Here is a 23,393-nt window from a genome sequence, read left to right as displayed (position 1 = left end):
TTAACGTTAAAATTAAGAGTTTTTTTTTTTAATTAAACTTCTATAGTAAATAAATACATAATGAAGAACATAAATTAAGAATTATAAAATAAAATAGTCCTTATAAATTTGTGTTTCGAGTTTTTGTATTTTTGACTTCTTTAATATATTATTTTAAAATAAAATAAGGCTTACAATTAAATTTTTATAATAACTTTTTATTATTAAAAAAATCGGTTGACCGATATTACCTGACCAACCGACTTTTGAGTAAATTAAAAATCACCAACTGATATATTTATATATGGTCTTTAAAATTACCGACCCAACTATATAGGTTGGTTAATTGTCGGCTATCCGGCAAAAAAATTGGATTGACAGTGGGTTGGTTGATTGATAAAATCCAGCTATCTCAGACCTACATATATGTATTTCAGTATTTTTATAACCTGGATGATAAAAAAAAAAAAAAAAAAAAAGAGAGGCTGTCATACATACAACCTGATTTTCCTAGTTTGGTATGTATTAATAAAAACTTTTAGATTTTTTTCAAATGAAGCAATCAATAACCAGATTATCCCAAATTAAATCACACGAATTTGTGTTTATTAAATTACATCAATCAAATCATCCACGTTTTCATTGTCTTTAATTTGCTATAATAAATCGTAACCCACTCCCTAAAAGTGTAATAAATACTACAAAATCTATCATTTTGTAGATTTGTACCATCACAAGGAAAAAAACGGAAAATTATTCAACTTTATATCAGCCTACTATTAAATGCCAAAAGCTTAAGTCAAACGATTTCATTTATTATTGAAATTATCTCCAATAAAATACCGACGGATGACAAAAGCTTTAAGCTGGCGAATTACATTTGAAACATGTACTTGAAATATTTGAAATATGGCGTTGTAAAATTTGAATTCAGAACCTTTTATTTGATTTGACTTAGATACCATGTTAGGCGACAATCTTTATCAAAATCTTAATTATTAGTAAAATGCATCTTTTAATATTAATATCTCCAATATTTTCATCTACACACTGTACTGATGTCGAAAATAAACAAACACAAAGAAAATAGATTCAGATGTTACATAATAAAATATGTTCTTTTTTTTTTCTTTTTTGTCAAAATAAACAAAAAATAAATACGAAGCAAAATAAATTTGGATTATATAGGATTGATTAATCTAAAAAACAACAACAACAATAATAATAATAATAATAATAATAATAACTAATTTAAGTATACGAATTATTTTAGTACCACGACCAGAAAATACAATTTCCCCTTCTGAAACACCGAAACCGTGTATTTCAGATTGCCTGAAGTTACCAATTTGCCCTTCAGATGACACCTAATTTCCCTGTCTTAAAATATTAAATTAAAATAAATAAAAAGGAATGAGGATAAAACCGTCCAAACAAGAAAAAGCAAAATAAGGAATTTGTCCCCACGCCGTGATTTTATTTCCCAAGGCCTTTTTCTGTACCATATTTTCCTCTTTGCCCCTCCGTGGTCATTTTTGTCTTTTCCACTTTTGCCCCGCACCCCCACCCCCACCTTCCCTCTAAAAGCTGAAGGCACCCCCCACCCCAACCCACCCCACCCCCCCTTCCATTCTTTCAAAGCTCTGATTTTTCCTTTACTGTAAAAACTGAAAACCAGTCTCACTCGCAGCGACCCGTTTTCCAGCTCTAAACCCATTTAAGATCCGAAACCCGAACCCGAATCCTTATTCGGTTTACATCTCTGTGAAAATCCCAAGTGAAGACAAAGTTTCACGAATACGAGGAAGTTTCTTCATTAAGGTAGGTGTCCTCTTTCTCTCTCTTTTTTTTTTAAAGGTTCATTGAGTAAAATAAATCTTCAGTCTTCAGAAACTCACCCCCTACCCCCCACCCCCCACCCCCCAAGAAGTTGTGTCTTTTATGTGGCTCATAATCTATTCCAATTGGCTATAGCATTAAATTAGATTCCTCATTACAAAACATTTATTCAAGATTTTCTTTTTAATGCTTTCACAAACCATCTAAACAAATAAAGATTTCTTTTTTTTTTTTAATTTTTTTTTCTTCAGACAATCTATCAGTCTTCATCCGAGGTCCTAAACAACCATTTCTCTTCTGGGTTTTTTTCAATTTTTTTTAATCCGCATAAAGATTCAACCTTTTTAGTGTATTATTGTGCGTGTTTAGTGTGTGTGTTTAGATTAATCTGGAAGGTGAACAATTTTTCTTGGTTCTTGTTTTCTCTCAGGAAAAACTGATGAGGGTGCTTTTGTGATTAATTTCTTGGGATTTACGCTGCTCTGAACACAAGCCTAAATCTGCCGCAGCTTCTTTGTCTGTGTGGTTAATTTTCTTTTCTTGGAAGGTAACGGTAATTTTTTTTTTTTTTTTTTTTTACATACACTAGTGGTCAAAGGTTTTTTGTGTTTTATAAATTTAAAATAAGAGGATATATTATAATTATATCATGGTAATTATCACCCCTTGTCTGAATATTATAAATTTTTTAACTCCATTTGAGGTCCCCCCCCTCCCCTTCAACATTTTGTAGTCACGTGAGTGCCACGTGATCCAAGAATGATCACCTGGTGTTGTTGTCACGTGAGTGAAGAACAACTATGGGGTCCAGAAATTTTTTTCCAGGACTAAGATTATGTTCTTGCCTCTGTGTTTTTTACCCCTTGTGTGCTTTTCGATTTTTTTTTTTTCGCAAAAAAATCGTTTCTTTATGTGTCGTAATCGCGGGGGGGCGGGTCCTTTTGTATTATTTTATTGATTGCAATAATGTATAGAATTTAGCTGAAATAGGGTTTTTGTACTTAGCATTATGACCGTTGGATTCACTATCCAGTCTCGTCGAATCTAAATGAAGAAAAAACCGATGAGAATTTCACATCGAAGATGATCGTATAAGTTGATATAACCACCTCCCTATTTTCGACTTAATTGACCAATCAATGGATTGACTGTTTGCGAAAACCGACCCATCCACGATATCCACGTGTGTGTCTAAAATGAGATAATTGATGATCAAACTTTTGCGGCTCCATATGTAATCTTTGTTTCATTTAATTTATATCCTGTAACAAATTCGAACGCATTTGTTTGCTTTACGGTTTTCTATGACCACCTGTCCGATATTTCCACTCTCGTGTCACACGTGTAGCACATGTACACGTTAGTGCGTGGTGCTGTTTCCTTTTACGAATCCTCGTTATCTTTTTTCCTTCCCAAAATAGCAAAATCTTTCCCGGAATCAAATCCTCTCATTTTCGGTAATCGGTGACCGATGAAATCTCGAACGGGTTCCACCCTGTTTGGCTGTTGTGAATGGGAAACAAGTATCGTTTTCAGACATGCCTTATTTGATCTCCCATGACACTACTTTTCTTGTCCTATAATGCATGGAGTTTCGGCTGTCGATATCTTATTAGCAAATATATATATATATATATATATATATATATATATATATATATATATATATATTTAATTACGGAACGGCGTTATATTTGCTGTATGTAATAAGAAACTAGTCGAAACCAGGTTGTTAAGTGGAGTAATGCCCATGAATCATTTGGATTTATATCATTAGTTTGGTAGCATGGGAAGTTGTTATATTCTTCTAGGGAATAACATTTGCCTTGTGTAGTAGAATATTCAGAATAATTGTCTTCACCTACCTTTTTTTTTATATTCAGTTGTTTATTACTCCTTCAATTACGCGTTCGCAATTATAATAATGCACCTCAACGTCACCATTCATGCTGCAAAATATCGTCTTTTCTTGCAAATAAGAAAGCATTTCGACAACTTTCGATCTGTCTTCGTCAACTAGTCTACGGCAATTCTCTGTCTTATTAGATACAATCATCAAGAATTTTTTTTTTTCTGTTTCTTGATTCAGATGGATTCGGTTAAACGTTCTGCTTTGACCCCAACCAAGAGTCGACTGGCCAGCACATTCGCCAAGGTTTTCCATGCTCGATCCGTCAAAGGGATATCTCCAGACAGTGGAATGAAAAAGACAAAATCCCATGAAAAGACGAAGAAAGATCGCACCGAAACTCCTTCCGGAAACGAAGACGACAAGGAGCTGCAAAATCGGGCAGTTAGAGAAGCTTTTCTCTCGAAACTCTTTGCCGGAATCTCGACTATCAAATCCGCGTACGCCCAATTGCAATTCGCTCAATCTCCCTACGACTCTGACGGGATTCAAGCCGCAGATCAGACGGTTGTATCCGAGCTGACAAATTTGTCCGAATTAAAACAGTGCTACTTAAAGAAGCAGCTGGACGACGAGAAATCTCCGGAGACGACTCTCCTCTTGTCCGAAATTCAAGAACAGAGTAGCCTTCTCAAAACTTACGAGATAACGACCAAGAAGTTGGATTCTCAACTCATGCTTAAGGATTCCGAAATCACTTTTCTTAAGGAGAAGTTGGCAGAAGCCGACAAGGAGAACAAAACCCTCGGAAAAAAGCTAAACGCAAGTGGGCCGTTATTTATGCCCGATAATATTCAGTTATTATCCGATTTAAAGCCCAGCCATTTTAATGCGTATCTACGAACGGCATTAAAATCGATCCGCAGCTTCGTTAAGTTGATGATTAGCGAAATGGAATCTGCTGACTGGGATTTGGATGCTGCTGCGAGTGCGATCGAGCCAGGTGTCTCTTTTTGGAAACCGAATCATAAATGTTTTGCGTTCGAATCATTCGTGTGCAAACACATGTTCGACGGCTTCAATTACCCGAACGAGGGGGAAGAAGAAAAAACCCGCGCCCTATTCTTCGAGACATTCACGGAGATGTTGAAATACGCGGGGCCCGCAAGTGGTTACCTAGCCAAGAAACCTAAATCGGAGTTTGCGAGATTTTGCCGCGAGAAGTACTCAAGGCTCGTGCACCCGAAGATGGAGGAATCCATTTTTGGTAATTTGAATCAACGGGATTTGGTGGGGTCCGGTGATTTTTTTCCGGAGACTTCCTTCTTCTCCGCATTTAGTGAGATGGCGAAACGTGTGTGGGTCCTACGCTGCATGGCGTTGTCGTTCGACAGGGAGGTGTCTGCGTATCAAGTGAAGAGAGGAAGTCGGTTTTCGGAAGTTTACATGGAGAGTTTGAGTGACGAGGCTTTCTTGTTTTCCGATAACGACGCACCGGAGAACGATCCTCGAGTGGCTTTCACGGTGGTGCCGGGGTTTAGGGTCGGTGAGATTATCATTCAGTGTCAGGTTTATTTATGCTGACTATAATAAAAATACATATGGGCTACATTTTGAACTTGGTTCTTGATTTAGTGTTTTTTATTTTATTTTTTTAATTTAATTTATGGAGAAGAAATGTTGATGTAGTGCAGATAGAACATGGGGGAGATTTTCTTGCTGGATTGCTTTATGCTTTTTGAAGGGCTCTCCCCAATTTTGTTAATACATTGATACTAACTGTACATTGTAGCTTTCTGTTTTAAATTTTATATTTTATTTTTATTTATTATTTTTTTTTTTTTTTTTATTTTATTTTATTTTTTTTTATTTTTTTTTTTTATTAATATTATATTTTGTATTTGTTCTGCTATGTATTTTGTAGTTTGTGAGAATAGGTAGGTTTTTCACACCTACTGTGTGCTTTTCTTGGCTTATTATGTAGGTCAAATATGTTAAATTTGAGTTCTCCTAATGCTACCTTAAATTGATGGACACTTGTAATGATCTTACCGGTGGATTATAGAACGACTAAAAGGTGGTTTTGTAGATGCTACATCCGGTAAATATACCGTGTGATTTTAAACCATAGATCTACACATAATAACATATGTGTGCTTAGTGAGTGGTTATTTGTTGGATAACCTTGCGACAATAATTAGGTGTAAATGAATCTAGTTGAGTCCCAATGAATGATAGTCAAGTTTGTTTGATTTTTTTTTTTTTTTTTTTTTTTTTTTTTTTTTTTTTTTTGAAAACAAAATATTTGTTCGAATTTGGTTTGATAAATAAATGACAACACAAACCGGGTTTAATAGATTGACTCAAACTTAGGTCCGTTCACAATCAACTAGACTCGACTCAAATAAAATCAGGCCGAACTATCAGACTACATGCGCCGTACTCAATTTACAATCTTACTGACGGTCAACCACACTGTCATAGGCGCACGAGCTGGCCCGGCCCCCGGGTAAAAACTGAGGTTTTACCATGGAACTAAAATGCTGGATTGGATCCACGGGGTGGCTGCAGCCAGGCCGCGAGCCGACATGCCCCGGCCTAATTGTGTCCAGTACTAGTTAGGGGTGGATTTTCTTTACCATACTGCCCTAGCAACCCATTGCTCTACCGAAATGTTTCTATCGAATAATTACCGTACCATAACGGATCGTACTGAAATATTTTGGTATGCCAACGGTCAAGAGTATTTAAAAGGTGTTACCCTACCGTACTGAAATATTATTAATAAATAAAATTTTATTTTAATTATTTATTTATTTTGTATAAAGAACAAAGATAATAACCTAAGTAACTATTAGTTCCCATAAAATTATTATTTATTAAAATTAGTTGTACTTTTTATGTATGTTAAAAATATTCTGAAAGGTTTTCATTAATGATGATATATAGTTTATGTTAAGACTTTTAATTCATTACTTTATTTAAGAAATATTTTATACTAGGTAAGTTAAGAACATATATTTACAATAATAATATCTCAAATACTTGTTTTGAGCATTTTATACAAGTATATGTTCAATTGCGTTGAAAACAATGATATGCAATTTTTACTAAAGTAGTAAATAGCATAAATTGGTAATTATCATTACCATACCGTACCATATCGAACTATTTCGGTATACCGATTTTTTTGATACCGCAATGATATCGAATTTCATATTATTGATACTTCGGTAATTATAGTGATTCACGGGATTTGTTACGGTTGCCCTATAAAACCCACCCAGGCGCCCCTAGTACTAGTCCATGGTATGGTGTGAGTTTGGAACAAAATTTTTGAATTCCACCAATTCTAATCAAAATATTTGAAACTTTGGAATAATATTTTTCATTTATATTCTGAAAATTTCACTTTTATTTTCCAAATTTGTTTGGAACATAACTACAATACATTTTAGATTTCGATCCAATTTTAATTTTTGAAAATATTTCAGAAAACTCCTTTTTTTTTTTTTTTTTTTTTTTTTTTTTTTATTTATAACCGAAAGTTACATTTTACACTTTACCATTATTATATTTTTGTAGTATAGGCTACTAAAAAATGAAAATTCTGAATTTAGCTGGTTCGCATTCGAAAACTTTCGATTTGGGAACAAGTTTTTCATTTCAATTTCCATAATTGCATTTTCAATTTTTTCAAAAGAAATCGAAACGGAATTGGATTTAATTTTCACTCCGAAAGAAATCAGATGTTTTCCAAAAGTTTTAATTTATATTCAAACCGTCCAATTTCCATCCATAGTCTATGGTAATGACCAACATAATATAATTCTTATAAGTTCATAAAATACGGGGTATTTGCACTCGGCTCCCCTGTGAAATGTCTAATTGTCAAAAAAACCCCTCGGGTAAAAAAATTAGCAAATACCCCCCTATGAAAGGAAGTCAATGACAATAAGGACCCTACGAGCGAATCGTGGGATACACTCGCGGTTCATGCAGCTGGGCGTGCGTTTTAGGACATTTTAGGACAGGAAAAGACATAAAAACCCTTCAGTCTCCTTGAATGACAAAACAACGCCGCTATATTCTCTCCCAAATATCAGCCCACCCCTCGATTCATTGAGTTCTAGGGTTTTTTTTCTCAAAATTTCTTCTTCTCTTCAATTGGGTTCGAAATTCCCCCAATTCCCAGAAAGTTCTTCTACAAAATGTCATCTCAAACCTCAAGCAGCGGGACAAGGAGGAGAAGCGAGCCACAGAATAGGCAGCCACACTTAGATCTGAGGTATCCGTCTAATCCATTTTGTAGATGCCACATGAAATCATGTATAAGGGTGGTTGAAACTGTAATGAAGCCATCAAGGGGAAGGTTGTATTATTCTTGTGTTTTTCGTCGTTGCACGTTTTTTCAATGGTGTGAGCCAATTCGAGCCGTACAATATCCAAGCTGGGAAAATCCTAGTTGGGAACAACCGTTGCCCAATGAATTTGATGAAGCCGACGAAATTATTCCACAAGCTTCTACTGAAAAAAATGATCGATTTATGCTGCAAATTTCATGGGCTATATGCGTAGCATTGTTTGTAATTGTTTTGGTGCTGCTACTGAAGATTTGAAGCTGTTATGAATGACCCTATTTTGATAAGTTGTAATGTAGTATTAGTTGTTCAAGTTGTTGCTATCAGTGTAATATTGACAATTTGATGTTATTTACTCTAGTATCATTAGGAATTTGAGATGTTGTAATGACAATTTGATGTTACTTATTCAAGTATTATTAGGAGTTTGAGATGTTGTAATGACAATTTGATGTTATCTATTCAAGTATTATTACGAATTTGTGATGTTGCAGTTCTTTTGGTTTTGGTTGTTGTATTCCCAGAATTTGTACTTACTAATTAGCATGGACCCCCCTGTATAATTATAAATAATCAAAAGAAACCCTATGTTGTAAATAATTAGCATAAACCCCCCTGTGTTATAAGTATGTAGTAAATTCATCCCTGTTTACATGTTTCTCCCTGTAACAATTAATTAACAACAAACCAATGAAATCAACAATAACAAAACAACATACAATTTCATCAAAATATATCCAAATTCATCTACTGACAAATTCATCAACAGAAAAAAGTCAAAAGGTCATACAAAGACCAGCAAAAGGGTGTTACAAGTTCATCAAAAGACCATCTAGAGTTATATCACAAGTTTATCAAAAGATCACCAATTCAAAAGGACTTTTACAGATTCAAAAAACATTCAACTTTCAAAAGACAGCCAAAAGAATTTTACAACAGATCAAGGCTTCCAATGCCTCTTCTTCTTAGAGGCATTCCTAATATTCTGAAGGACTTCTGCTATTTGAGGCTTTCTTTTGCAATTTGACTTGAATTTCCAGCTTGAAAAGTTGCATTTGAAGTAGATGGTGGAACAGTTTTTGCAGTAGGAGGTGGAACAGTTGCTTGTGCTTGATTTGGAGGTGGAACAGTTGCTTGTGCTTGACTTGGGGGTGGAACAGTTGCTTGTGCTTGATTTGTTGGCCTTGGTTTCTTGAATTTTTTGGTTCTTCCTAGTAAAGCCTCATTTCTTCTTCCTTGGTATATCTACAATTGCAATTAAACAGTTACAAATACTAGGCAATATGACCAGTTCAAACAATGGAAAGAATAAAAGAAAGACTAACCCTTCCTGGAGGGGCAGAAGCATGTGCTGGATCAGGTCTTGGAGCTACAAAATGAGGACCACTGCCAGGTACTGGAACAGATCCTAAAGGACCAGAAGGAGGACCACTTGGATGGGGTGGAAGGGATCCTGGAGGAGCATTTGCAGCAGATGAAGGTCCAGTTGGATGTGGAGTAACTGGTTCTTGACTAGAACTTGGAGGGGCACTTTGAGAGGTTTGCACTTCTTCACTTGGTGAGTTTCCCTAACACAATAAAACAACCATATTGGCACTTGTATTATTCTGAATAAGGAAATCAATGAACTGAATAAGGAAATCAATGATATGTACATTTACCTTATAAAGTTTGGACCTTGGATTTGTAGGATTTTTGCAGGTTCCCTTATTATGACCTCTTTGTAAGCAATTTTGATAGGTGTGTGTCAAACCCTTCCTGTATGAGGTCCTATGAATCTCATCTGGAACTTTCCTTCTTAATCTGGTTGGTCTCCTTTTTTTTTCTGGTATTTTGGAGCCTGAAGTGGATCATAAGTGGTCTTCAAGTAATCTCTGGGTCCAGGGACTGCATGTATCATATAGGCATACACTTTCAAGTAATTTTCCTTCCTATAACATGTGTCCACAAAATCCTCAACTTTGTATCTTCTTTCTGCAATGCAAGACCAGGCATGATGACATGGATATACATTTAATTGAAATATGCCACATGTACACTCTCTTTTAGCTAAGTCCGCCACATATCTCACACCATTTGCATCCACCTCAAACTCCTCATTTCCACACCACCTTGGATAACAGTTTCTTGCAAGTTGCTGGGACTTATTGATCTTCCTCAAGATATTAGGGCAGATAGTTCACGCATACTTCTCCATACCAGCCTTTTTTGTCTGAATTCTAGTTGTCAATCTGGTTCTTATCCATTCAAACATACTAATGATGGGCTTCTCCCTAGCTTCAAGTATGTAGTTGTTGAAGGACTCACACAAATTGTTGACCAATACATCAGACCTGCATTTTGTAGAAAAATAAGATCTGGCCCAATGTTCAGCTGGTATCTTTCTCAAGTACTCTGCTGCATCTTTGTCCAATCTCCTTATCTCAACCATCTTTGATTCAAACTCATTCTTGTTCCCTGTTGAAGCAGCTCTCCACAACATTGTTTTTAATTCCAAGAAAGGCCACTTTTGCTTGAAATTCTGATAAATGTGTCTCACACAAAATCTGTGAGCACATCCAGGGGCAAGGTCCTTTATTGCTTCAAGAAGACCTTTTTGCCTATCAGAAATGAAGGTCCACTTCCTTTATTCAACACCTCCAATTTCATCAAGGAGCTCTCCCAAGAACCAGGTCCAAGCTTCTCTGTTCTCCACTGGAACCACAGCCAAGGCAATTGGAAACAAGTTGTCATTCTCATCTCTCCCAACAGCACACAACAGCTGCCCACCATGAGCTGTTTTAAGAAAACATCCATCAAGCCCAATTAATGGCCTACACCCTGATAGAAATCCCATTCTCATTGCAGGAAGGATGAAGTACATCCTCTCAAACACAGGGGGGTCTGAATATAACACCTTTCTGAGCAGTAACTTAGCTCCTGGATTCTTGCTTCTTACAGTCTCACAGTAATCCCAGAGTTGAGTGTATTCTTCAGCATCCAGCCCTCTAATGTTATTGATTGCAGCATTTTTTGCCCTCAAAGTCTTCCACTAGCCAGCTTCTATACCCACCTTCCTCATCACAGAATTTCCAAGATTGGTAATAGTGACATCTGGATTGTCTTTAATGGCTTGTTCCATTCTCTATCCAATGTATTTTGAAGTTGCATGTTTGTTAACTCTCTTTTTTGAACATGTGTGCTCTCCAGTTATGCTCTTGATCTGCAATGAAAGAAACATTAACACCATAATGCCAAAAGTAAAAGCAATAAGAAAGTACTGATTATAAGTTTGAAACACAGTAGTACCTGAAATGTTGGACCACCCTGCACAACAGAGGCATGGATCCTCCAATTACAGCCTTCAGTTTTGCATTCTGCTGTCACCCTTTTCCTTTCATTTTTCACATATTCTAATTCATAACCATTTCTGACTAACCAATCTGTTAGGGCTTGTCTGAAAAGACCAATATTTCCAAACTTCATCAAAACTTCCAACTCTCTGTTCTTCATATTTTTCCCTTCAGTGAATGTTGGACATTTAGATTTGTTGCAACCATCCAAGTTATCAACAACATCATCATCATCAGCTTCACTGTACCACTGGGATTCAGATTGGTCAATTGGACATTTATGCAGTCTTTTACTTGGTCTTCTAACATTCTTCCCCATTCTTCTTAACTTCCTCAATAGGTCTTGCTTAGTGAACTGTCTATCCACAAAGATATCATCATCAGAGGAGCCCTCAATATCATCTAAATCCTCACTTGAAACATCTGAATGTACATCATTTTCATCTAAAGTAGCATCTTCAGGCTGCAGGTAGTCATCATCTGCAGAATCATCATCCTCAGAATCAACATTTGCTTCTTCATTTGCTTGATTTTCAACATTTGCTTCTTCATCTGCTTGATTTTCAACAGTTGGTTCTGCAGCTTCTTGATGTTCAACAGTTGGTTCTGCAGCTGCTTGATGTTCAACAGTTGGTTCTGCAGCTGCTTGATTTCCAACACTTGGTTCTTCAGCTTCTTGATCTTCAACATTTGGTTCTTCATTTCTTAGTTCATCATTTAGTGGTTCTTCAAATGGTGCTTCAGAAAAGTGTACTTCTTCATCCCCTTGCTGCAAATACAATATTTCCACTTCTTCCCTTAATACATTCCCATCCCTATCAACTGCAAGTAGTGGCTCTATACCAGTATCTTCAGTGTACAGTGTCAAATGATCTAGACCTTCATGCACACTCACTAACCATGCTATGGTAACATCATCTAAAATCTGCCTTAAGCCATGTTCAAGTGACTAACCAGGTACAGAAAATAGAAAGTGACATTCAAATTTTTACCTCCACAGAACCTATATAGCGCATATAGTGAATGCATATTCATGTAGTCTAAGCTAATCCTTGTGGTCACTTGCTTTCTTCCTCCAACATAAGACAAGTTGGGGCTATGTGTAAAATTGCCATCTAGCCAAAGAGACACTGTCATAAGGTTCTCCATCTGCATACAAAGAAGTGTTCAGTGACTTAAAGACAAACTCAATTATTAAATTGGGCCACATGTTCATCTCCATTATTAAATTAAAGACAAAAAAAATTGAACAGTTAAATACATTACTTTATAAAATTGAACCACATGTTAAATACATTACTATATAAGACTTAAATACATTACTGAGTTCACAGTTAAAGACAAAAAAAAAAAAAAAAATTAACCACATGTTCACTGCTTTAAACAGTTGAATACAAACACTAAAAAACATAAATTCTACAATGAATCAACTTGATTAAAGAAATGGTGTAGAAGCCCCACATGTTCCCTGAAGTTCCAGACAAGCACATGTTTTACACAAAAAATTCAATAAATAAATAAAAATTGGACCACAACCCACACATCCCAAAAAAACAGACAATGTATGGACCACTTCCACGAATCTTCAAACATATGAACAGAGATTCAACATGCCTTAAAAACAGCAAAAACTCGGAAATCAAAATCCAACCTCTTTAATGTATGGGCGAGAATCCTTCTAGCGCTTACATTCCTTTCTTCTGGTTCTGCGGGCTTCGGGATTCAGAGATGCAATTTCAAAATTAGGGCTTCGTTTTTTTTTAGGGCTTCGAATTTCAGTTCGGAGATGTGAGATAGTTTTGTTTTTGAGAGTTGATGGTGTGGTGTGAGAGATTGTGTGGCTATAATTTGGATAAGCAAAATCTGAGATACGATTTGGGGAAAAAGGTTAGGATACGTATTTTGGGTATTGGGGTCAATTCTATCATTTCACTTCACGTAAGTCAACGAGCCAGTGCACACAAAGGGGCGGTGGGCTGACTGCTAATTTTTTTTTCCGGTGGGGTTTTTTGCTTCCGAGAAATAACACAGGGGGTCTATGCAATTAACTCCAAAAAATACAAAAACTAGGAGAGAATTGAACTATAGAATAAGAAGTATGGTAAATGACATGTAGTACTTGCATTCAACAAGAGCACCACGTTTACAATATTCTTATTACTGTTATATTTTTTTTAAATAATTTTTCGACGCTAAATTGGTTGTATTTCTTGGGATATAGATAGTACATAGTTGTTCCTAGGGACGGAAATCGGAAAGGAATTTCCACATTTCGTTGATTCCGATCTCCAATTTTTTTTTTTTCGATTTTGAAACAACAGTTCTCATTATAAGAAGTTCAAATTTTTTTTTTCCGAATAGAATTGAAATACATACTAGATTCTAAAGAATTTCGATTTCCAAAAGTATTTTCACCATTAGTAGTGCCATTGAACTTTGAAGTCAAAATCCAGGCATTTAATAGCATTACCAACACTCCTAATTCTTGATTTACAGAGGACTCTATTTTTTTGAGGACCCTAATAAAAAGAAAAGAATAATTATTTTACATTGGGTATATATAATTCAGTCAGTGACCATTTCCAGGACTCGGAACAGACCCCAAACTGCGACCTTCTACACGAACAAACCGCTTCTCCGCCATGACATGATCTGCATTGATAACCGAGCCTCTCATAATTAGTGAGCTCATAACTAAATCACTTGCCCTACCCTTCTCCACTACAACGAGCTTTCTAGCTTCCGATGCCTCCGATAGAAAGACGATCCAAACAAGAATAAGAGCCACCGAGAAAGTGCTCAAACGAACCATTTTAATTTTTTTTTTCCCGAGTGAAAGAGTAGTTATAAATATATGGGTAAAAGAAAATTTAAATTCTTGAAAGATGGATGTTAATAAATTGGTGTTGCAAAATATGGTTATATATAGATAGATAGATGGATGCACAAGTTGATTTGTATAAGCCAATAACTTTGAACATATTAAGTGTGATGAATATTATGCTTCCATGTTGAAGAAGTATGCCGCCAGCCTATGTTTCTAAGAAAGTGCCTCCAATTATTTGTGGGCGTGTTCAATTCACCTGGAATTGAGGTCCCCCCACCCCCCACCACACGCACCAAATGCATAAGGGCATTATCGTTCGATTTTGTAGATGTTATACCCGCTGAAATACACCGAATAATTCTATATTATTGATCTATATATAATTACAGGCACAATACTCATATGTATATCGGTATATGTACTTAGCTGATAGTTATTTGTATAGATCTATACTATAAAATCACCAGATGTATTTAATCGGGCGTAGCATCTCACGGAAGTATATAGTCAAGAATCATTTGACTTCATTGTTTGCACGCAAAAAACAAGTTACATAGGTATGAGCACTTGTGACAACGAGTTTATTATTCTCTATTGCAACAAATGAAATTTCCTTATGTTATTATTCTTTTTTAATTTTATTATTTATTAATTTTTTTTTTCATTTTTATGTAATTCTATTGATATAGACATAATATTTTTGATGAAATGGATATATATTGGGGACCTAAGTAAAAAAGAACAAGTACATAGTTATTGAAAGGGTAATTTGCATCCGCCCCTGAACTTTGGTCTTTTCGCAAGCACACCCAAACATTTAACTTTTTGGCACATACACCCCCCCCCCCCCCCCCCCCCCCCCCCCCCCTATCACTTTTTTCCATTAGTAGTGCATCAATTTAAGGGGTAGAAAATTACATAGAAATAGATAAAGAAAGAAAAAATTAACTTGTGGGTTACGAAAGGTTTTTTAATTAGTTTCTCAATTTTACGTTACATCTTCACAAATTGAAATATAAAATTTGAATTGTGTACATATTACAAAAAATAACAGACATTAAACCAAAAATTAAATTGGATGAAAAGGGTGCATATTTCAAAGTAATAATAATAAAAAATAAATAAATAACATTTGAGATGTGGTTGCTAAAATACCTAAGTTGGAGGAGATAGGTTGATGCAATGCAAATGTGTATTTTCCACCCAAAACCAACGGACCGTTATCGGAAAAATTGATGGAGGGGGTGTATATGCCAAAAGAATAAACGTTTGGGGTGTGATTGCCAAAAGATCAAAGTTCAAGGGAGGTGAATGCAAATTGCCAAAAGATCAAAGTTCAAGGGAGGTGAATGCAAATTACCCGTTATTGAAAAATGGCAAGAAAGTTTGAATACAAGCCTGTCAACGGGGACAGGAAATCGAATAAGACCAAGTCGAAGAAAATACGAGAACAAAGTTGGTTGAGGATTCTCGACACGAACAAAGAGTCGAGTATACATGACAACCAACTAAAGAAGACAAGAAGAAGGTAGGCAGAAAATAGGAGTCAATAATTGTGGTAAGGAAGAAGAAAACAATATAGCACCAGCTATTATTAAAGATGAAAGCTCTAAAGATAACAAAATCGATTGACTTTCCACGAGACTAACACCGATAATTTCGTAAAGTAGCAGACAATTCATTCATGCATCACGAGACCTGTCAATCTGTCGTCGTCCAAGGATACTATTGGCAGAATGATTTTAGTCCGAAATTAAGGTTCCTGTAATAAAACAAGCAGGAGTTAGTTGTGGCGTTAAATCATAAAACAAGTAGCGTCTGGCACGATTAGGTTTAATCTCGATAGTTCGTTAATCGCAGTTCCAGAAAATTACATAAACAGAAAAGACCGATCTTAAGGAAATCAGGCAAGTAGCTATTATCCAGCCTTCGTAGATAAAGGTCAGGACACAAGTACTGGACTCAAACGAAAAGTCGTTTGTCGAATAAATTATCTTAAAAAGAAATCTCTATTTCTTTAATCATCTACATTCGAATACGAGAAGCTTACTCTATTACGACTGTATATGACCATGAAACTCAAGTTGATTCACTCAAGTGCAATCATCCAGCATATCTAACCGACCGAGAGAGAATCACCGTTTATTAGCCGATCAAAAAGCTCGTAAGAATCGGAACGGTTGTTCTTGCAGACCAAAGAAGTTAACAGTCTCCATATACATCTATCGGTTGGATTTCTTTTCACCAAACTAAACAAACACCCCCATACTTCTTCATTCTCCCCTTCCAACAAATCATCGATATATTTGCTTATGCTAGACGAATGACGAGCATATCCCTTAAAAATCATCTCGTCTAAAACACTCGCTGCTTCCTTGAACTGCTTCAAATCGCAAAAACCTTCGAGCATTGTCCTGTACGTCACCGCATCGGGGGCGCATTTTCGTCGTGGCATATCTTGTAATAAATCGTTAGCTTCTTCCACTTTTCTCTCCCTGCACAGCGCACCAATAATCACGTTGTAACTAATCACATCCGGTTTTAGCCCCTCTTTCTCCATCTCGCTCAGAGCCGCGAAAGCTGAATCGAATTCGTTCTCCTGACAAAAACCGTGAATCATCGCATTGTACGTTACTGTATCCGGCTTACACCCGTTTCTTCTCATTTCCTCTAGAAACCCAGAAGCTTCCCCCTTTCGACCGGCCTTAAAAGACGCACTAATCAAGGTGGAATAAACTGCAGGATCCAATTCGATCTTCTTTCTCAGCATTTCGTCCTTTAACTTTATCGCCTTACTCAAGTGACCACCTTTACAAAGCCCTTTAATTAACGCCACATAGATACGCGCGTTAGGCTTGATCTTGAAATCCATCTCCATCCTTTTCTTCAAACCGAAAGCCATCTCTAACTCCGAATTCACGCAAAGCCCGTTGATCAAAGTCCCGAACGTCACAGAGTTAGGCTCAACCCCTCTCCTGCGCATTTCATCGAACACGTACCATGCTCTCTCCAGATCAGACATCACACAGCACGCATTTATCATAATGTTGTACGTACAAGCATCAGGGGCCGCGTACTTCTCAATCCCAGAAATCACTTCCACCATCTTGTCAAACTCCCGACACCGGAGAAGTATGTTCAAGAGCGTATTGACCGATCTGATCGTCCTATGGCATCGAAAAGTGGGAATTTCGTCGAACACCTGGAGTGCTTTCTGGGGCAAGCGTGCTCGGCCGTAGAACGTGATAATGTTGCAGAAAATTATCTCCTCGGGGGTGATTCGGGTGTCGTGTTTCAACTTATCGACGATGGTTTCCATTTGGGAGAACATTTTGGCTCTGCCGAGCTTGGAGATGATGAGGTCGTAGGAGAGGAGAGAGTAACGGAAGGGTTTGGCTTTCGGGTCCGGGTTCGGGTTCGGGTTCGGATTCTGGGCACCGGATTCGGGGTTGAGGAAGAGGTGGAGGGCTAGTTTCGGGTCCTTTTGGAGGCGGAGGAGGGAGTTGAGTCTGAATGGCGACACTTTTTTCAGTTTCTGCATTGTGGAGTTCAACGGAGGAGAACACAGTTTGGGAATCTTCGGTTTAATTCAATTTTGCACCCTCAAAATATATCATTTCAGCACTTTACACCCTCAAAGTATACCATTTTAGCACTTTACACCCTTAAAAAATAATAAATCTTAAATCAATCACATTGCACCCAAAATACGTCGTAATGAATTATTTGTTTGGTATGTTTTTGATTAAAAATAAAAATTCGAATAATTTATGAGAAAATGGTTTAATGGTGAAAATAAATATTTTAACTTCACACTTTCCACCAGAAAAATAAATACTATTGTAAAGATGAAATTACCCCAGTAAAAAAGACACTCGTACGAAAGTATTTCTCGTTGTTCAAAGTATTAAAAATATTATTCTTTTCACCATTCAACTATATTTTTTTCACCATATTGCATGAAACAAAAAACAATCAACTTCTTTTACAAGTTATAATAAAAGACATATCTATCCAATAATCTTGTGAATTTGTTTTATGAGAATTCTATTATTAGAATTATATTTCATCACTCAAAGAACATTTTCATTTGAAAATATTATTAAAAAATGAAATTATTCTCATTAATCTTGAAATATGAACTGTGGTGGAATATAATATGAAAGACTTATTATCTTTTTAGGGTGCAAAGTAATATTAATTTTTATGGGTATGCAATGTGCCAACATTTCGGTTGATTTGTCACCATAGAGTTAGTTTTTCTTTTCAACCACTTGAATCGAACCGAACTGATAACCTTAATAGATGTCGTTTTGCATCAAAATTACATGTAAAAGAATGTTTATTTGATTTCAAATTTTTCTTTCACTAAAATATATACTTACCAAATTACTACACTTTATACTTCACATTATAAGGAAAAATAAATATAGAACTATATATAAACTTCCAACAAAGATGTAATATTTTAAATAACTATTCCTTTTTGAACAAAACATAAAAATGCTTCCTTAGAAGATAGCAAGTTTATTTTGGGGTCTTTATACTCGTTTACATTATGCCTAGACGAAAGGTTGGAGAAATTCAGGTGCAGACAGACAATTAGGCAAAGGTGGCGATTTTCAAATCACGCAAATTTTCTTATTTGCAGAATAAAGACTTGATAGTCCATATTCAAAGACTCTTACAAAAAGATTGGGAATAACAGAGATATTCAACTTCTTCACATATATAGAAAAGCGAGTGTGATATATATTTGACCATCTTGTAGTTGTAACCCTGGCTCTTGATTAGAATAACAGAGTACTTTGGTACGAGAACCCTCCAGCAGCCATCGAGCTCCTATTCTTCGGTGGTCGTTCTGGTGTTATTTACTCTCGAATGATTGTTTTCTAATTTGTTTTTCTTTTGTTCGGAAAAAAAAAGAGAGAGAGACATGTCCTAACAATAGAGGAGCTAGTCATTTTGGATGATAGTGAATTTAAGAAATTAAAAAAAAAAAAACCGACGAAAAAATCGTAATACAACAGTGGTTCATCGTGCAACAAGGAAGGGTCGTATCGCCTATCGAATACAATCCACCCACAAATAATATCTTCACCAATACTGCACTATTGACAAAGCAAAAGCTACACCCGACATCCATCAGGAGTTTAATATATTACAAGGGTTATATGTACAAGTATAGATAATATTTTAAAATAGGGGCGGACCCAGTAAGAGAACGGGGGTGGGCCCGCCCCTGCTTAGAAAAATATATATATATATTTACTTCTTCCTTCTCTTTTTCTTACTTCTATTCCAAAAACCCCCTTTTTATATAGGTGAAAAAATGTAACATTTTAGGACACATTTAATGGATAATATTATAATAGCCCCCATAAATTATTTTTTAAGTTTCAAATTAAATAAGAGTAAGTGGGTTAAAAAATCAAAAACAAAAACAAGGTTCCCTTTCATTGAAATACCAACTACACATTCACCCAGATAGAGACAAGAAAAAAATGAATGAACACAGTATATATTATAAGCTTTGTAATTTCCAATTGGACCTTTAAATTTGTTAAACTCCAAGTTTTGTACCATTGCTTTGTTCTCTGTATCTGGACTTAAACCTAGCTAGCTATGTGTGTGCATGCATGTATCTTTCTTGCCATGCAAGTTTTGTCATTTTGCCTGTTTGCTGTACGGGTATTGTGGATTTCTTAAACCTAGCTTTCTTTATTTATTTATTTTATTTTTTTGTGTTTACATGCATACGAGGTGTTCCTAATCTATATACGTTAATTCTTTGCCAGTAGATAGATATATGCATGCATGCAGATATATTTCTTAATTCTTAGATAGTACGTAGTGTTTTTTTGTCCTCTTTCAGTCATTTTCGAGATGGCGTTTTGTGTATATATATATATATATATATATATATATATATATATATATATATATATATATATATATATATATATGTAGCTCTGAACTTGCCCTATATTCACGAGCTAGGCCTCATACATAGAAAATCTGGATTTGCTTGGCTGCATGCTTTTAGATGGATTCAAAGTCACATGATATATATAATGACATATATATTATTTTAATAATTAAAATAAATTCGGACATATGGTAGATTCTTCCACCACCGCTTAAGTGATATTACTATAAATTGAAAGTGCATGGATACTCATCACAATATATTTATCATAATATATTTAACCTCACCACTTAATTAGTCGTACTCATGCATGATATATGATATGGACTCCTTCAACGAGTGGATCGAGCTCGAAAAAAATGACCTCGACGAACTTGTTACCGCTTATTCTTTCTCGAACGATAATAATAATAGTAATAATTCCGACGACGAGCGGCTGAAGCGACTAGTGGAAAAGGGGATCAACCACTTTGAAGAGTACTGCAAAAAGAGAGGCGAAATAATAATGGATCAGAATGATATTTATGATGCAACGTCGTTCATGTGTCCAGTTTGGGGCAACTCTTTCGGGAATGCCTTTTTGTGGTTTGGCGGGTGCAGGCCTTCTCTCTTCATTAGACTTGTTTACTCTGTCGGTGGATCCGAATTCGACCAACATCTCAGTGATCAGTTGCACACCCGGCGGGGCGGTGACGGAATTATTACAAGGGGGAACTTGGCCGATATTTCCGGTCAACAGCTCCATATGGTCAACGCTTTGCATTGCCGCACTATGAAGGAGGAACATAAAATCTCCTCCAAGATGGCCACTTTACAGGCACATACATACATAATTAATTTCTTCAATTATATTTAGTATTTAGTTTTCCCCTTTTTTTAATTTTTTTTAAATTTTTATTATCACTTTGTAAGCACGAGCAAAAACAACGAGCCCTCGTCATTTGAAATCCTTTCCCATTTACGACTTTTTGACGTTACGCTACGCTTAATGACTTATATATAATTATTTAGTAGTCATGTATGTATTTGAGCGCGTGTTGTGACATCTGCATGCATGCAGGAGCAAATAGCGGACAAGCCGCTAGCGGTGATTGCGAAGAATGCGGAACCAGTGGGAGAGTGGAGCGAGGAGGTAGAGCGGGCCATGAAGGCTCATTCCGTCTCGTTGGGCGGAATTCTGGCGGAAGCCGACCGCCTGAGGCTGAGCACGTTCAAGGAGCTGATGGCCATTCTCACACCACCGCAGGCCGTCGATCTTCTCATCGCCACCAAAAAGCTTCATATTTCTATGCGCGAGTGGGGCAAGACTAGGGATCGCCGCCTGCACCTCCGAACAATAACAACTCCTACTCCATGAAGATTACGTTGTCGCTCTTGTGTCTCTATTTATAATTATAAATATAAATACATACATGTATTTATATGTATATATATATACATATATATTATGTAGCTAGCTAGCTACTTATGTATATGGTTGACCTTTGTTTTAGTTTGAACTCTACGTACTTGTAATAAAATGTATGGTATTGTATGTTATAAAGTTGAATTCTCTACACAGTTATTTCTTCTTTTATTTTGAAATTAGGGGAACTCTTTTCATATTTTAATTGCACACTTTTATCATTGTTATTATTTCTAAAATTCAAACCTTATTATATTATTGTAATAAAAAAAAAAGTCATTCAAAGCACCCTTTTCAATATGTTTTGAATTTAAAACACATTTAGAAAGTTTAATTAAAGTTAACATGCAAAAGATAGCTAAGTATTAAAAAAAGTTGTAATATAATATCCATCGTATTAAGGAATCACCTATTGAAGTTCTCGGAAAATTAGATGATACACCTGGTTATTTACATTGAACGAATTTGGACCATAGTCTACACATGATTAAACACAAACTCATTTGTATGTGTACTTAGTGGGTAATCATTTGATCAAATATACGGTTCAAATCCACCAAAAATAAATAATCATGTGTAGCATCCAATGTAGGGATAGATTTGTAATTTTTTTTCTCTTTATCTAATTTAAATGAGATTCCAAAAATTGTTTTTACAGTTCCTTTGTATACCATTATAATTAATTTAAGAATAATTGACAGCCAGGTAAATTTACATGTTCAAGCAAGTGAATCTATTATTTTAGTATTTAATTTATCACGAAACTATATTATTAAAGCATTATTGGATTTAATAATTATTTGGAAAGAAGAAGCTTTACTCAGGTTTTTCTTTCCTTTTTTCGCTCTATTCATAAAATAAAATAAAATAAAATAAAAAATCAGTTTTTTCACTTATTTGTTTCCTTATAGGTGTAACCGTGTAAGGAATAAATTACAAACACAAAAATCCCTTATGTGTGATAAACTACGTACAGCCCCCTACAATTTATAATTGTTTTGCATCCATCCCCAACAAAAGGGTGTTGATATAAACAATCTACAAATTACAGGGATGCGGATATAATTATAGAAACGTTAGGGATTTATTCGTAAATAAATATTACCTCAGGGGTGCAGTTGTAATTGACCAAAACAACTTTCCTATTAAACAATTCCCCTCCCCAACCCCACCTCTCTCTCTATATATACCAATATCCTACAAAAAAAAAAAAATTTTTATTCATAAACTCCGCCTGCAATTTTATTTCTTCAAATTCCTTTCCTAAATCAAAAAAAAAATCACGAAATCACAAAAACCTTCAATCCCCCAAAAATCATGAGAACTCTGCATTCATCGGCGATGCAAGGGTTCCGGTGCGGCGACATCGTGGAAATCGCGAGCACGGAGGAAGGGTTTGTCGGCTCGTACTACGAGGCGATGGTTTTGGCGCCGCAATTGAGGGCGAACCGCGGCTACATCGTCCAGTACAGGACTCTGATCGCAGACGATCTGTCCGGCCTGCCGTTGAAGGAGGTGGCCCCCCTCGCCGAGATCCGGCCAAGACCGCCGAAGATTGCGGCGGCTGAGTTCCGATTGCACGATGTGGTGGACGCGTTTGATAACGACGGGTGGTGGGTCGGAAGGATTACGGGACGAAACAGCGACGGGGATTACTTTGTGTACTTCGATACCACCGGCGATGAAATTGCTTACCCCCTAAATCGAATTAGGGTTCATCGAGATTGGGTGAATGGGAAGTGGGTACTTTTGTGAATTGTGATTGATTTCATGCAATTTGTGATCCGTTATATATCTAGCTAGGGATCAATTTTTCATATTTTTGTTTATATTTTCTGTCTTCATCAATAAAATTGTTATATAAAAGATGTT

The 23,393-nt window shown here is 36.0% G+C and overlaps 5 protein-coding genes across 7 annotated transcripts; 3 read left to right on the top strand and 2 right to left on the bottom strand.

Moving 5' to 3' along the window:
• The first annotated feature begins 1,467 nt into the window (after window positions 1-1,467).
• On the top strand, window positions 1,468-5,504 carry LOC105966769 (protein GRAVITROPIC IN THE LIGHT 1). Of its 3 annotated transcripts, none has more exons than XM_012991351.2 (3): window positions 1,468-1,800; window positions 2,249-2,365; window positions 3,908-5,504. In XM_012991351.2, the coding sequence occupies exon 3, from the start codon at window positions 3,908-3,910 to the stop codon at window positions 5,249-5,251; it is 1,344 nt and encodes a 447-aa protein (XP_012846805.2). In that variant the 5' UTR covers window positions 1,468-1,800; window positions 2,249-2,365; the 3' UTR covers window positions 5,252-5,504. The 3 variants fall into 3 exon arrangements, with proteins under 3 accessions (XP_012846805.2, XP_012846806.2, XP_012846807.2); XM_012991352.2 differs by having other exon boundaries at window positions 1,602-1,800; window positions 2,249-2,371; XM_012991353.2 differs by lacking the exon at window positions 1,468-1,800 and adding an exon at window positions 1,950-2,093.
• Window positions 5,505-9,027: 3,523 nt separating this feature from the next.
• LOC148765964 (uncharacterized) lies at window positions 9,028-11,149 on the bottom strand. The gene is made up of 6 exons (XM_088812454.1): window positions 11,081-11,149; window positions 10,621-10,803; window positions 10,228-10,549; window positions 9,690-9,868; window positions 9,354-9,596; window positions 9,028-9,273 (listed from the first exon to the last, which is right to left on the bottom strand). The coding sequence occupies exons 1-6, from the start codon at window positions 11,147-11,149 to the stop codon at window positions 9,028-9,030; spliced, it is 1,242 nt and encodes a 413-aa protein (XP_088668580.1).
• Window positions 11,150-15,143: 3,994 nt separating this feature from the next.
• On the bottom strand, window positions 15,144-17,787 carry LOC105966770 (Pentatricopeptide repeat (PPR) superfamily protein). The gene is made up of 2 exons (XM_012991354.2): window positions 16,238-17,787; window positions 15,144-15,949 (listed from the first exon to the last, which is right to left on the bottom strand). The coding sequence occupies exon 1, from the start codon at window positions 17,726-17,728 to the stop codon at window positions 16,304-16,306; it is 1,425 nt and encodes a 474-aa protein (XP_012846808.2). The 5' UTR covers window positions 17,729-17,787; the 3' UTR covers window positions 15,144-15,949; window positions 16,238-16,303.
• A 2,651-nt stretch (window positions 17,788-20,438) lies between these two features.
• LOC105966752 (protein DOG1-like 1) lies at window positions 20,439-21,473 on the top strand. Its single transcript, XM_012991332.2, has 2 exons — window positions 20,439-20,933; window positions 21,177-21,473. The coding sequence occupies exons 1-2, from the start codon at window positions 20,439-20,441 to the stop codon at window positions 21,471-21,473; spliced, it is 792 nt and encodes a 263-aa protein (XP_012846786.1).
• Window positions 21,474-22,838: 1,365 nt separating this feature from the next.
• Window positions 22,839-23,276, top strand: LOC105966758 (protein AGENET DOMAIN (AGD)-CONTAINING P1). Its single transcript, XM_012991339.2, has one exon. It carries the CDS (start codon window positions 22,839-22,841, stop codon window positions 23,274-23,276), a length of 438 nt encoding a protein of 145 aa, XP_012846793.1.
• Window positions 23,277-23,393: the final 117 nt, after the last annotated feature.

This window comes from Erythranthe guttata, chromosome 13, assembly GCF_056151865.1.
Source record: "Erythranthe guttata isolate IM_541 chromosome 13, IM_541, whole genome shotgun sequence".
Lineage (NCBI taxonomy): Eukaryota > Viridiplantae > Streptophyta > Magnoliopsida > Lamiales > Phrymaceae > Erythranthe > Erythranthe guttata.
The sequence above is the reverse complement of the archived record's forward strand: the minus strand, read 5'-3'. Positions and strand labels throughout refer to the sequence as shown.

What these genes read in the sequence shown, in the direction of transcription:
- LOC105966758 (XM_012991339.2), top strand. Translation starts at nt 22,839, where the DNA reads ATGAGAACTCTGCATTCATCGGCGATGCAAGGGTTCCGGTGCGGCGAC.
- LOC105966769 (XM_012991351.2), top strand. Translation starts at nt 3,908, where the DNA reads ATGGATTCGGTTAAACGTTCTGCTTTGACCCCAACCAAGAGTCGACTG.
- LOC148765964 (XM_088812454.1), bottom strand. Translation starts at nt 11,149, where the DNA reads ATGGAACAAGCCATTAAAGACAATCCAGATGTCACTATTACCAATCTT. An exon ending in CATTTCTGATAGGCAAAAAG is followed by an intron (nt 10,550 to 10,620) that starts GTCTTCTTGAAG and finishes CACATTTATCAG; the next exon opens with AATTTCAAGCAAAAGTGGCC. An exon ending in CAAGGTCCAAACTTTATAAG is followed by an intron (nt 9,597 to 9,689) that starts GTAAATGTACAT and finishes TTATTGTGTTAG; the next exon opens with GGAAACTCACCAAGTGAAGA.
- LOC105966752 (XM_012991332.2), top strand. Translation starts at nt 20,439, where the DNA reads ATGGACTCCTTCAACGAGTGGATCGAGCTCGAAAAAAATGACCTCGAC. An exon ending in CCAAGATGGCCACTTTACAG is followed by an intron (nt 20,934 to 21,176) that starts GCACATACATAC and finishes GCATGCATGCAG; the next exon opens with GAGCAAATAGCGGACAAGCC.
- LOC105966770 (XM_012991354.2), bottom strand. Translation starts at nt 17,728, where the DNA reads ATGCAGAAACTGAAAAAAGTGTCGCCATTCAGACTCAACTCCCTCCTC.